A 13,859-nucleotide genomic window follows, 5' to 3' on the forward strand; every position below is an offset into this window, starting at 1 on the left:
CCTACAAGCTGTAAGACATCTGCAGAGTAGTGTGACAGCTGTGATTAACATGTACGGAGCCTGTAAGCTGTGAGACATCTTTGGAGTAGTAGGACAGCTGTGATTAACATGTACAGAGCCTGCAAGCTGTAAGATGGCAACAGAATAGAATGACAGCTGTGGCTAATGTATGCAGAGCCTGCAAGCTGTGAGATGGCTGCGGAGCAGTGTGACAGCTGTGGCTAATATGATGTATGTGGAGCCTGCTAGTTGGAAGAAGGCTGAGAAGCAGTGTGAAAGCTGTGGATAATGTGACTTACGTAGAGCCTGCAAGCTGTGAGGTGGCTGTGAAGCAGTGCGAGAGCTGTGGCTAATGTAACTTATGCAGAGCCTGCAAGCTGTGAGAAGGCTGCGGAGCAGTGTGAAAGCTGTGGATAATGTGACTTATGCAGAGCTCACAAGCTGTGAGATGGCTATGGAGCAGTGTGAGAGCTGTGGCTACTGTGACGTATGTGGAGCCTGCAAGCTGTGAGAAGGCTGCAGAGAGTGTGACAGCTGTGGCTAATGTGACTTATGTGAAGCCTGCAAGCTGTGAGAAGGCTGCGGAGCAGTGCGAGAGCTGTGGCTAATGTGACTTACGCAGAGCCTGCAAGCTGTGAGAACGCTGTGGAGCAGTGTGACACCTGTGGCTACTGTGACTTATGCAGAGCTCACAAGCTGTGAGATGGCTATGGAGCAGTGTGAGAGCTGTGGCTACTGTGACGTATGTGGAGCCTGCAAGCTGTGAGAAGGCTGCAGAGCAGTATGACAGCTGTGGCTAATGTGACTTATGTGAAGCCTGCAAGCTGTGAGAAGGCTGCGGAGCAGTGCGACAGCTGTGGCTACTGTGATGAATGCAGAGCCTGCAAGCTTTGAGATGGCAGCGGAGCAGTGTGACAGCTGTGGATAATGTGAGGTATGTTTAGTCTGCAAGCTGTTAGGTGGCTGCAGAGCAGTGCAAGAGCTGTGGCTAGTGCAACTTACACAGAGCTTGCAAGCTGTGAGAAGGCTGTGGAGCAGTGTGACAGCTGTGGCTACTGTGACTTATGCAGAGCTTACAAGCTATGAGATACAGGGAGTGTGAGAGCTGTGAGCAAGTGTGACAGCTGCAGCTAATGTGACTTATGTGGAGCCTGCAAGCTGTGAGAAGGCTGCAGAGCAGCGCGAGAGCTATGGCTAATGTGACTTATGTGGGGCCTGCAAGCTGTGAGATGGCTCCGGAGCAGTGTGAGACCTGTGGCTACTGTGACGAATGCGGAGCAAATAAGCTGTGAGATTGCTTTGGAGCAGTGTGACAGCTGTGGCTAATGTGACTTATGTGAAGCCTGCAAGCTGTGAGAAGGCATGCAGAGCAGGATGAGAGCTGTTGCAATTTTGACAAATGCAGGGCTTGTAAGATGTGAGATGGCTCCGGAGCAGTGTGATAGCTGTGGCTACTGTGACTTATGCAGAGCCTGCAAGCTGTGCAGAGGCTGTGGAGGAGTGTGACAGCTGTGTCTACTGTAATGAATACAGAGCCTGCAAGCTGTGAGAAAGCTGCAGAACAGTACGAGAGATGGGGATACTTTGACGTATGCAGAGCCTGCAAGCTGTGCGGAGGCTGCGGAGGAGTGTGACCGCTGTGGCTACTGTGACGAATACAGAGCCTGCCAGCTGTGAGAAAGCTGCGTAACAGTACGAGAGATGGGGATACTTTGACGTATGCGGAGCCTGCAAGCTGTGAGATGGCTGCGGAGCAGTGTGACAGCTGAGGCTAATGTGACTTACCCAGAGCCTACAAGCTGTGAGATGGCTGAGGAGCAATGTAAGAGCTGTGGCTATTGTGACTAATGCAGAGCCTGCAAGCTGTGAGATAGCAGTGGAGCAGGGAGAGACCTGTGTCTACTGTGACAAATGCGGAGCTTGCAAGCTGTGAGAAGGCTGTGGAGCAGTGTTACAGCTGTGGCTAATGTGACAAATGCGGAGGCTGCAAGCTGTAAGAAGGCTGCGGAGCAGTGTGACAGCCGTGGCTAATGTGACTTATGCGGAGCCTGTAAGCTGTGAGAAGGCTGCGGAGCAGTGTGAAAACTGTGGATAATGTGACTTATGTGGAGCCTGCAGGCTGTGAGATGGCTGTGGAGCAGTGTGACAGTTGTGGATAATGTGACGTATGCGGAGCCTGCGAGCTGTGAGGTGGCTGCGGAGCAGTGTGAGAACTGTGGCTAATGTGACTTACACAGAGCCTGCAAGCTGTGAGAAGGCAGTGTGAAAGCTGTGGCTACTGTGACTTACGCAGACCTTACAAGCTGTTAGATGGCTACGGAGCAGTTTAAGAGCTGTGGCTAATGTGACTAATGCGGACACTGCAAGCTGTGCGATCACTGCGCCTACACCGGCAAATCCACCTCCTGTACCGTGGCAGCTAATATATACATTTCATTCAATCAAAAAAGCAACAAAAGAGAACTACTTCTGTGACGTACAGTATGTGGAGCCTGCAAGCAGTGAGAAGGCTGTGGAGTAGTGCGAGAGCTGTGGCTACTGTGACAAATGCAAAGCCTGCAAGCTGTAAGAAGGCTGCGGAGCAGTGCGAGAGCTGTGGCTAATGTGACTTACGCAGAGCCTGCAAGCTGTGAGAAGGCTGCAGAGCAGTGCAAGAGCTGTGGCTAATGTGACTTACGCAGAGCCTGCAAGCTGTGAGAAGGCTGCGGAGCAGTGCGAGAGCTGTGGCTAATGTGACTTACGCAGAGCCTGCAAGCTTTGGGAAGGCTGCAGAGCAGTGAGACAGCTGTGGCTAATGTGACATGCGGAGTCTGCAAGCTGTGCGATCACTGCTCCTACTCCTGTACCGTGGCAGCTAATACTGTATATAGACGTCATTCAATCAAAAAAGCAACAAAAGAGAAAAAAATCAAAACAAAAGAATTTTCAAAATAGCGTCTCACATAAATAAAGCAACACACTCACTGGTGCTTCGCCTATTGGGTCTGATTCAGACACAAATGCAGGAGCAAAATCTCTCTCAAATGGGCAAAACCATGCTGCACTGCAGGGGGGAAGATGTAACATATGCAGAGAGAGCTACATTTGGGTGGGGTGTGTTTAAACCGAAATCTAAATTGCAGAGTAAGAATTAAACAGCTAGTATTTACCCTGTACAGAAACAATATAACACACCCTCTCTGCACATGTTACATCTGCCCCACCTGCTGTGCAGCATGGCTTTGTTTATTTTGAGAGAGATTTGGCTGTTGTGATTAACTCTGAATCAGGCCCAATGTCTCTCTCAGCCAATGTGCAAATATATCACAGAACATTGTGCACAAAGTTACAATGTGCAAACAGCACAACATGAGAAAAACACAAGAGACAATGAAAAATAAAGGCCAGTAAATGAAGATGACAAGCCGGGGACACAGACTGACATAAGATGTCAAAGTACTTATCCAGTATGGGACGGAGTATAGCATATCAGTAGGGCACTAGGCGGGGTGCTGTGCTGGTGCTCTTACCTGGCCACCTGGCAGTAACTGCTGCTGGTACAGAGAGAACCTGTCCTTGGCAGTCTCATCGGAGGTTGGACTTAGAGGCTTAGGATCCGACAAAGACCTCTGCATGGTTTTGATTGGACGGGGTAAGATCTGCTGTCGTTGGGTACTTTCAGATGTAAAATGCTTTTGAGGGGTTACGTGGGCTTTGTTAAGTCTTTCACTGGAAGCGAAAGTAGATTCCAGTAATCTGTGGGGTGAGAGTGGAGACACAGGAGAATAGAGGACCTGCGGAGACTTGGGGGGCTGTCTATTAACTAGCTGAGAGAGCGTGTCTGCTGGCAAATGGGACTGATAGCCAATCTCCAGGGGATCAGGTTTCTTCTTCTCAAACTTCATGGTTCCTTGTTGTCTTGATATATTAACATCTAGGGGCCCAGAAGTGGCAATCTGAATATTGGAGGAATAAGGTGTAATAGTTGTAGGCACATTAATCTGAGGGACCACAATGCCATGTGACTGAGTTTCTGGTTCCGTCTGACAGGCAAGGCTTTCCCCTCGATGTGTCTTCTCTGGAGCTGATATATATTTGACTATCTCGACTTTGGGATCTGGTGTTGTAATATGGATGCAGGGTGAGACTCTGAGGAGCTGGTCCGGCTCTGTTTGCACCGAGCAGTCACTGATTGTCTGGATAGCTATACTGGAGGTTCCTTTGGAATCATGCTTACTGTCCGAACTAGAGTCAGAATGACGGGAAAACCTAGATCTCCGCCTTCGCACTGGCTGTTCCCAATCTGCATTGTCCTCATCGTCCGTCTGAACACTGCAATCTGTGCTTCTCTTTGTCCTGCGCCGTCGTGCCATGTAAAAGCGTTCTTCTCCATCCTCATCATCGGTCTGCACACTGCTGTCAGTTATCTTCTTTACAATGTATGGTTCATGGCTGTCCTCACTGTTGTAGGCATCCCTGAGACGTGGCATGGAGTTCCTCTTCTTGATCCCTTTATTCACTTCCCATTGCTCATCAGTTTGTAGGGACATTTCGGAGGCAGAGTTTGTCAGTGGCCTCTGTTGTCCTTGGTAGCGTTGTTGCCCCTGAGCTTCCATTACAGTTGGAGCCATAGCAATAAATGGTGGGTTTATTTGTGGCCAGTACTGGCCACTTTGCGCCAGGGTTCTCTGCATTTCTATAGCTATGTCAGACACTGTCTGAGGTGGAAGCCTGGTGGGCTGCTCACAGGCTGGAGGAGCTGGGGTCTTTTGTCTCTTCTGTTCCTCTAGTTGCTGCTGAAGCTGCTGTTGCAGCTGTTGGATTTGTTCCAGTTGCAGCCTTTGCTGAGCCAGCTGCTCCCGCTGCAACGCAAACTGGTGGTGCCGCTCATCCTGCTGTTGCTGCAGCACTTGGTGCTTGATGGACTGCAACTCTTGGAGCTCTCTCTGGACCAACATTTGTTCCTTTTCTCTGTGACGTTGTAACTCTAAGCGTTCCCTTTCTAGCTCTTCATGTAGACGCATCTGTCTTAGTGCCTCTAACTCCACTCTCTCTCGTTCTACCTGAAGTATGTGTTCTTGCTGCTTTCTTTGTCTTTCCTCTTCTTTCTCCTTCTCCTCTTTTTCTGCCCCAGCCTTATGGGCTGGCTGGCTCTCAGACACAGGCCTCTGACTTGTCGGCTGCTGTGACTGACTGATGTCTTTGGAAGAAGGCTGCATCCCAGAAGAAGCCACCGGAAGCTCATCAGAGGGCACCACTGCAGCTGCATCTGGACGTACATTAGAGGATGCAACAGGGGTTGAGGCTACTGTTGAAAGAGGGGCAGATGATATTGTACTTGCATTAACTGGACATGCAGTTGTACTGGTTGCAGGAGTGCTAGAAGGTTTCCCCAAATAAACTGGGGTATCTGATGTGGATGCTGAAGTAGCAGAAGGGAATCTGCTGGCAGCAGGATAACGATACATTGACTGTGGTGCCAGAGGCATCCTTGGCGCAACAAGTGGCACTCTAGTGAGGCTTGCTAGTGGTACAGCAGTGACATTTCCTGGACCATAAGGTCTATACATACCTCGGATCATTGGTCTTAATACAGAACCTGGCTGTGTGGTGATTGGAAGAGTAGATGCTATCGGGGTATTGATGGTTGAGTAAATCATACCATCAGCAGCTCTAACAGTTGCTGCAGAGGGGTACATCTGTCTAATAGCTCCAGCTCGGGAACCTGGCATATTATACTGCCCTAAGCTTCCAAAGCCTTGGCGATTATCTGAGAACTGGGGGCCGTACATCATGTTTTGCCTATTGGGTGCCATTCCCTGTTGATGATGTAGCACAGGCCCTGAACCCATGGAACTAGGCCCGTACTGCAGTAGATCTGGGCTATTTGTGTGCCTACCCCCATACTGGTCCATTGAATTCAGGGCTGCACACATTCGGCTGATTTCTCGGGCTGTTGTTGCACTGTATTGAGCAAGATTGGATTCTTGAAAGTTAGATAAATCCCTAGCAGAATATCTGTAATCAGAGTATATGTTGGACATGGAATTGTAGCGTCTCATGGGCAGTGAGCTGTTGAAGAAATCAGTAGGTTGACGTAAGTCCGTAAATGAACCATATTGTAATCCTTGACCTAAGTAGTTCCCGTCGGTGAAGGTCATGCTATAAGAGCTTTTCATGGTACTCAGGTCCATTGCTCCCTCTCCTCCAGGACCTTGGTAGGGTTGATACAATCCAATGTCTGTCAGATTGGTCTCTGACATAGATGAATGAAGCCGTCCTTGAGGACCATAAGGATAGAATTTTTGTTCTTCATACAAATTCTGAGCAGGAGCAACAGGTGCGGGTGGAGGTGGTGCCATGGGTTTCGATTCTCTATATTGATAATTGTCTGGGGGGTCTTGTTCTCTCTGCCCATAGTACGGTGCTCCAGGCCTCACAGGTTGAGCAGTTTCTCCGGGGGTTTGTTCTGGCGGTTTAGAAGAATTATATGCACCTGCACAACTGCCACCAAAGGGGAACTTGTAGACCACGTCACAGCACACTACCTGGCTTTCAGATTTAATCCCTGTTAGGTCTAAAGCATTCGGTGCCTGCTCTTCTTTTATAAGTTTTGTAACTGTGCCAGGTGCCATCCCATCCACCTGTACCATCATGGTGTGAGGATGGTTAGCACCAATATTGGTTGGCGTATGTTGTACTTTAGGCTCAGGAACACCTTTATAGGCATCTGCAAAACCTATGCCCTGGTCCTGTTGGAATTGTCTAGGCATGGCACTAATGTTAGCAATGTTTTGTGGATTAGGTGGTTGAGAAACTATATCTCTTTTAACCATTGATGTTACCTGACTAGGGAGGTTATATCTTGCGAACAGATCTTTCTGCATAACCCCCATTTCTTCTGGTTTGCCCATAGGGTCACCTGTGCCACTTCCTCTCGATACACCGGTTTGGGCTGCTTGTTCCATGTGCCTGACTTGAGTTAAGCACATTGCACTTCCTGTTCCTTGACCGAAATCTACCCTGTTTTGAAAAGGATCCCCATACACCATAGGCTGTTTTGGCTGTGATACAATCATGGAAGATGCAACAGTTATGCTAACAGTCGTGGCTGTGCTAATAACAGCATGAGGTTGTTCTTGGGCATTAAGATTCACAATTAAAGGCTGCACAGCTGTAGAGTGGCGTGTTGGAGATTGCTCCATTGTAAGGGAATACCGCCTGGATTCGGTGGCTAACGATGTTAGATCCATGCCTTGGTCAGTCATAATGACCGGAGCAGATTTTATTGCAGTTCGTAAGTCAACAGCACTGCTACTAGGTTTGGGGCCAGGTTCCACCCTAGAGGTTCCAGGTATAGAAGATATTCTACAAAGTGATATATTCTCAGGTGGTAAAGAAGCCCAGTTATAAGTATTGCAAGAACCATCTACAACTGAAGTGGACTGTCCTTTAGAAGAAATCATATGCGGTCCTGAAGCTGGACCCCTTTCTATAACTGTATGTGCCTTACTGTAGCTCGACTGCATTTGTTCTTGCTGAGATTGTGTATTACTAACTGGTGTCTGACTGTAGCTATGAATGGTTTGCTGACGGTTTAATCTAGTAGGGGATGTGACTGGTGAGGTAGAGGAACTGACACTTTTGGACTTTGTATGAGTAGATGAATCAGATGCAAGTGTAATAACCATGAATGGACCCTCTTGAGAAGACTGTTGCCTAGACAGACGAGGTGACCTGGTGCGTTCAGGAGTCTGTGTGCCTTGTGCTACCATAGGTGAGGACAGACCAGAAGATACAGCAGAGCTATCAGGCCGTTGGCTGCTCTGGGTCTGGGAGGAAAATTCTGCAGTATGTTTGTTACCAGTAGACATATTTATTCTTGGCGACGAATGTGTTGGACTTTGTGTGGGTGAAGTAGGAGAAAGCGGGGGACTGGTAGTCTTAAAAAAAGAAATTACTTTAGATGTCAATGATACATTTGTCCCCATGCTCTGTGCTTTATCTCTCAATGCTGCATTAATATCTGCATTCATTCTGTTTCTATATTGTTCTTCATTTGAGATATAGTCAGAGGTTCCTCTGGTCTGTCCATAGTTTCGGTGACTGGGGAGAGCAGATGTTCCATCAGTGTTTGTGTTAGAGGTGGCAGCTGTGGATACTTTTCCATACTGGTAAGTAGAGGATACTGTTTTTGAACTGGGAACTGTAGATGAATTGTGGAGTTTTGCCTGATCTATTCCATCTTTAGAAAAGTGCTGTGTCACTCGCACATCTGGTATGACTCTGCTTTCAGACGATGCAAATGACACCGGTGCAGACAACTGTGTTGGGCTTGTTCCAGGAGTAAGCGGGCCACTTGCTTGTTTCATCATCTCATTGTAGGCATTCTCTGCATTCAGAAACTGTTTATCTCTGTGCACATCTGCTTTTTTGTCTTCTTCTCCAGATAAGTCAATTGATGATGATTGATGCATTCTTGAGATATTCTGAGATGTTTGCAAAATTTCATCATAAACTGTTCCAGGTGTTGACAACTCAATCTGGTAGTCGTTCTGAGAAGAGCCAGTTCTGCTATTGTCATAGCCATAATCATCAATGTATTGATATTCAAAGTTATTCTGACGCTCGGTGCCCACATACCCAACCTGCTGGTAATTGTTACCGTAGATCAGGTTTTGCTGCGACTGCTGCTGTTTCTGGAACATTTCAGCCTTTCTCATCATTTCTTCGTAAACCTCTTCTGCACTTTTCAGTGGCTTGTTACCGGCGGTGGTGGCTGTCTTTTCTGTTGGAGAATACAGAGACATAAAAGTTGGCAAGTTGTATTCGCTCCCTGACTTGTATAATTTGGAAGCAATGATCTCAAATCCTTCTGCTTCTGAATCAATTGAAGGCGAGTATTCGGAGCAAGAAGACCTATGTAATTCTTCCATCTCCGCAGCTTGTCTCATCTCTTCCGTGGGAGAAGCATCCTCTATTGGAGACAGGTTACTTGGAGGTGTTTTGGAGCGCTCTCTTCTCCGTTGTGCCCTTAGCTCTTCTTTGTCTCTCTTGGTTTTCCGTGCAGTGCTTCTTATCCGCTGCTGTTCCACTTCTCTCATTTTTTCCTGTTCTCTTAGAAGCTCCTCCTCCTCACGTAGCTCTTCTTCCTCGGAGGAGTCCTCAATAGTAGGCAGCAAGGGACCATGTGAGCGATGGCGAGCCTTTCTCTGTTGCTTAACTTCTTCCAGTCTTTGCCTTCGACTAGGGCTGCTGTCACTATCTTCTTCAAGGGATGACATTGACGTAGGCGATGTTCCACTTGTGTAGCTGGGTGTTGTAGCTGGCAATGTGGAAGAGTACTCTCCTCTAGATCTTTCCTCTGGTGACCCGGTCAAGCTTTCCATCTCTAACTCTGGTTCCCTATCTAAGCTAATATCTGCCTCATGGTCAAGGTCCAGGTCTCTATTATAATTGTTTGTGCTGTTTAACTCAATAGTCTTAAATCTCCTCAGTCCTCCTTGCAATGCAGATACATCTTCCTCCTCCTCTGCTTCTAGGTCTTTTCTGTTCTCATCGTACATGTTACTGGAGTTATAAGCGAGACTCCTCTTTGAAGAGGAGATACCTTTGGCCTTGTCTGAGTCTGTCTTCTGCCCATTTTTACTATTGCTGTACTTTACATGGTTGTACTGTTCATCGTCATCTTCAAGATTGTCCTCTTCGGCACTCATTTCCAAAAGCTGTCTCCTCATAAACTCTTCATCAGTGAAGTTCCCCTTTGGTTGCCTTGTTGGTAATGGGGAGAAACCCTCACTACTATCCTCAACATAATCATGGCGCAGTTTACTGCCAAAATCATCTGATGACTCAACGGACTCTCTTTGATCCCGCTGATTCTCCCATTCCAGGGAGTCTTCATCTTCCTCTAGGATATCTTCCAATTCTTCATCTGAGTCGAAGGCCTCAGGAGTAATAGACAGTGATCTTGGTCTCTGCTTCTGTTTCTGATCTTCTCGTGAACCATGGAACATTTTCCCATTGTCGCCTTGAGAAGAACCTTTGGATTCCAGCAAAGGTCGGACAGAACTTTCCAACTTGGTTAGTTCTGACGGGCTTGGTGGGCTACGTTGAGATATCCCTGTTCCATTTAGCTTTTCTTCTTCTTGTTGGACCAGCCCCGCAATCTCGCTTTGTGAACTAGAAATTCCGTCAGAAGAGTATCCTGTATCACTGAGGCTTTGAGGGCTGCGGGACACATCGTGGGAATAGGGCTTGCTTATATCCTGTGGGAAGACCACAAACACATTGTTAGTGCTACCAATCACATCACTGTGTGGCATTATATTACTTTTCGTTGACAAAACCTGCCTTCAGGAGTGAATGCATTCCTTACTACAGCCCGGAGGGGGCTCAAGCTGGAAAGATTTGGATATCGCTCACTAGAATGGTCTCGCTAGGGTAACCCACCTTATTATGAGCCTAGACACTGGCAGTAGGACTGGACACTAAACAATGGGATAGCATCTCTGTGGGATGATACCTGCACAATGACATGCATGACCTAGTGCCTGTTTACCTAGACATGGTGTGTAAACTAAGCCACACCTACCACTGTAATTATTAGTGGCAGATACTAAGGTTCCAATAGGTAGGTTCTGTCCTCATGTGGGCTCCTGTGAAGGACCTCAATGCCCCACACTACTATTCCTCAATCTGCACAAAGGCGCCTTCATCTGCACATAGGGGGTTATTCTGGTTCACTCCTTCTGCCAAATTCCTTCGCAAATGGACAAAACCATGTGCACTGCAGGTGGCGTAGATGTTACTTGTGCAGAGAGAGTTAGATTTGGGTGGGGTTCTATATTGCAGTGTAAAAATAAAGCAGTCAGTATTTTCCCTGCACAGAAAGAAAGTGACCCCAGATACTAAGATCTGAGGAGGGGAGGAGACCACGCAGAGTGCTTGCAACTTGTAGACAAAGTCCTTATATTTAGTGGTATTCGTTATTTCCTATTCCATTCAGTCACTGCACAACGCTCACACCCGATAAGATACAATTATATCATTTACCTCTTGATCTTTTGCCTTTTGTATTTCTGACGATGACTTTCCATTCCGCGTCCCGCCTTCCTTTTTGCTGCCCACAGTCTTCCCTTTTGGCACCATCTGCTTTATTTGCTTTTGGGACTCTATCAGAGCTCTGGGCTGTTTGCTCTCCTCTGGGGGCTTCCGTTCTTCATTCAGAGACTGAGCCTTTCCTTGTTCTGTTCCCCTGAGATGGTTTGATTGTGAACTTTTCTTGTCCGGAGCTGTCTCTATTGCTGATCTCTGCTGTTGCTGCGGCTGCTGGCTGCCTGCTGTCCCAGTCTGATGTTGGGGAGAGGCTGTGAATGCAGGTCCAGGCTTCTGGTGATGGGGTGATGCCGTCTGGCTAGGAGCAGGTTGGTGCCTTGGTGAAGCTGCAGATGCAGATCCTGGAAGATGCTTGGGAGAAGCTGTTGGTGTAACTCCTGGTTGGTGACGTGGTGACCCTTGTTTTGATGGTGGTAGGATTGGTTGTGGCGTATCGCCTAAGCTGCCTTCTAGTAGCCTCTGAGTTTGGCAGTTCAAACACAACCATTCATTTTTCTGTAACAAAATCAAAACAGACATTTATAAAATATATACATTTTGGGAGAACTATAATAATGCATGGCCACAGCCAGATCAGTGATGCTTCTGTAGCCATAAACACTTTCATAGGGTGAAGAGACTGACGTCATACGCCGCTTCTCTGGCTTTACAGATCCAGTGGCGACTGGCGTCCGTAGGTAATGCTACAAGGGGTACAGCTCAAAATGCATTCATGGGGGGAAGGGGGGAAGAGGAACGGGGGTGCGCACACACTGCGATGCAGTAGGTCTGCGTACGCCTCGCAAAACAAGCTTCGTAGGACCAGGTCTTTGTATTTGCATTATCCAGTATCCAGTGGTAGCACCCCCTCTTAGCAAATTTAAATCCACCTTAAATTATAAGTATGATATGGTCATGTGTTTATATGAGGGTTTTTTGACAAATTAATATCAATCCCTAGCTCTCTGTGCGACTGGCAATTTTCTGCTCTTGTTCAGAGAGCATACTAGTAACCCAAATACAGATATCATACCAGTAACCAATATACAGTGCAGAAAGCACATTAATCACCCATATACAGTATAGATAGCACACTAGTAACCCATATACCTTACAGATAGCACACTAGTAACCCATATACCTTACAGATAGCACACTAGTGATCCATATACAGTACAGAGAGTATACTGGTAACCCAAATACAGATAACATACCAGTAACCAATATACAGTACATAAAGCACATTAATCACCCATATACAATACAGATAGCACACTAGTAACCCATATACCTTACAGATAGCACACTAGTGATCCATATACAGTACAGAGAGTATACTAGTAACCCAAATACAGATAACATACCAGTAACCAATATACAGTACATAAAGCACATTAATCACCCATATACAGTACAGATAGCACACTAGTAACCCATATACCTTACAGATAGCACACTAGTGATCCATATACAGTACAGAGAGCATACTAGTAACCCAAATACAGATAACATACCAGTAACCAATATACAGTACAGAAAGCACATTAATCACCCATATACAGTACAGATAGCACACTAGTAACCCATATACCTTACAGATAGCACACTAGTGATCCATATACAGTACAGAGAGTATACTGGTAACCCAAATACAGATAACATACCAGTAACCAATATACAGTACATAAAGCACATTAATCACCCATATACAATACAGATAGCACACTAGTAACCCATATACCTTACAGATAGCACACTAGTGATCCATATACAGTACAGAGAGTATACTAGTAACCCAAATACAGATAACATACCAGTAACCAATATACAGTACATAAAGCACATTAATCACCCATATACAGTACAGATAGCACACTAGTAACCCATATACCTTACAGATAGCACACTAGTGATCCATATACAGTACAGAGAGCATACTAGTAACCCAAATACAGATAACATACCAGTAACCAATATACAGTACAGAAAGCACATTAATCACCCATATACAGTACAGATAGCACACTAGTAACCCATATACCTTACAGATAGCACACTAGTGATTCATATACAGTACAGAGAGCATACTAGTAACCCAAATACAGAGAACATATCAGTAACCCATATACAGTAGAGAAAGCACACTAATCACCCATAAACAGTACCGAAAGCACACTAGTAACCCATATACCTTACAGATAGCACACTAGTAACCCATATACCTTACAGATAGCATACTAGTAACCCATATACAGAGAACATTCCAGTGATCCATATCCAGTACAGAAAGCACACTAATCACCCATATACAGTAAATAAAACAGGTGTGTCCAAACTTTTTGCGACGAGGGACAGTTTTGGTGAGGTGAAAATGTGGGGGGCCGACCATTCAGCCTGACATTCTTTGAATCATTAATCACATCAGAATGGTCCCCCACTCTGCCCCCATTCACTTTATGTCCCCCAGCCTGCCCCTTCACTGTATATTCCCCTGCCTGACCATCTTTCTCTGTATTTCCTCCAGTCTGCCCCCATTCACTGTATGTCCCCCACTCTGCCCCCTTCACTGTATATTCACCTGCCTGACCATCTTTCTCTGTATGTCCCCCAGCCTGCTCCTCCTTCACTGTATGTCCACCATTCACTGTATGTTCCCCACTCTGCACCCATTCACTCTGTCCCCCAGCCTTTCCCCCCTTCTCTGAATGTGCATCACTGCCTCCATTCACTTTGTCCCAAAGCCTGACCCTCCATTCACTGTATGTCCCAAAGCCTGACCCTCC

At 46.6% G+C, this 13,859-nt stretch overlaps 1 protein-coding gene across 1 annotated transcript in view; it reads right to left on the reverse strand.

Annotated features, from left to right (window-relative positions):
* The window catches only part of BSN (bassoon presynaptic cytomatrix protein), a 162,346-nt gene that overhangs the window by 27,018 nt on the left and 121,469 nt on the right, over window positions 1–13,859 (reverse strand). Inside the window, exons 4-5 of the mRNA XM_083155867.1 lie at window positions 11,035–11,592; window positions 3,510–10,247 (exon numbers count right to left, since the gene is read on the reverse strand). Of these exons, the coding sequence (XP_083011993.1) occupies window positions 3,510–10,247; window positions 11,035–11,592 (7,296 nt within the window). The remainder of the gene's footprint in view (window positions 1–3,509; window positions 10,248–11,034; window positions 11,593–13,859) is intronic.

Source organism: Crinia signifera, chromosome 8, assembly GCF_055691185.1.
Source record: "Crinia signifera chromosome 8, ASM5569118v1, whole genome shotgun sequence".
Taxonomy (NCBI): domain Eukaryota; kingdom Metazoa; phylum Chordata; class Amphibia; order Anura; family Myobatrachidae; genus Crinia; species Crinia signifera.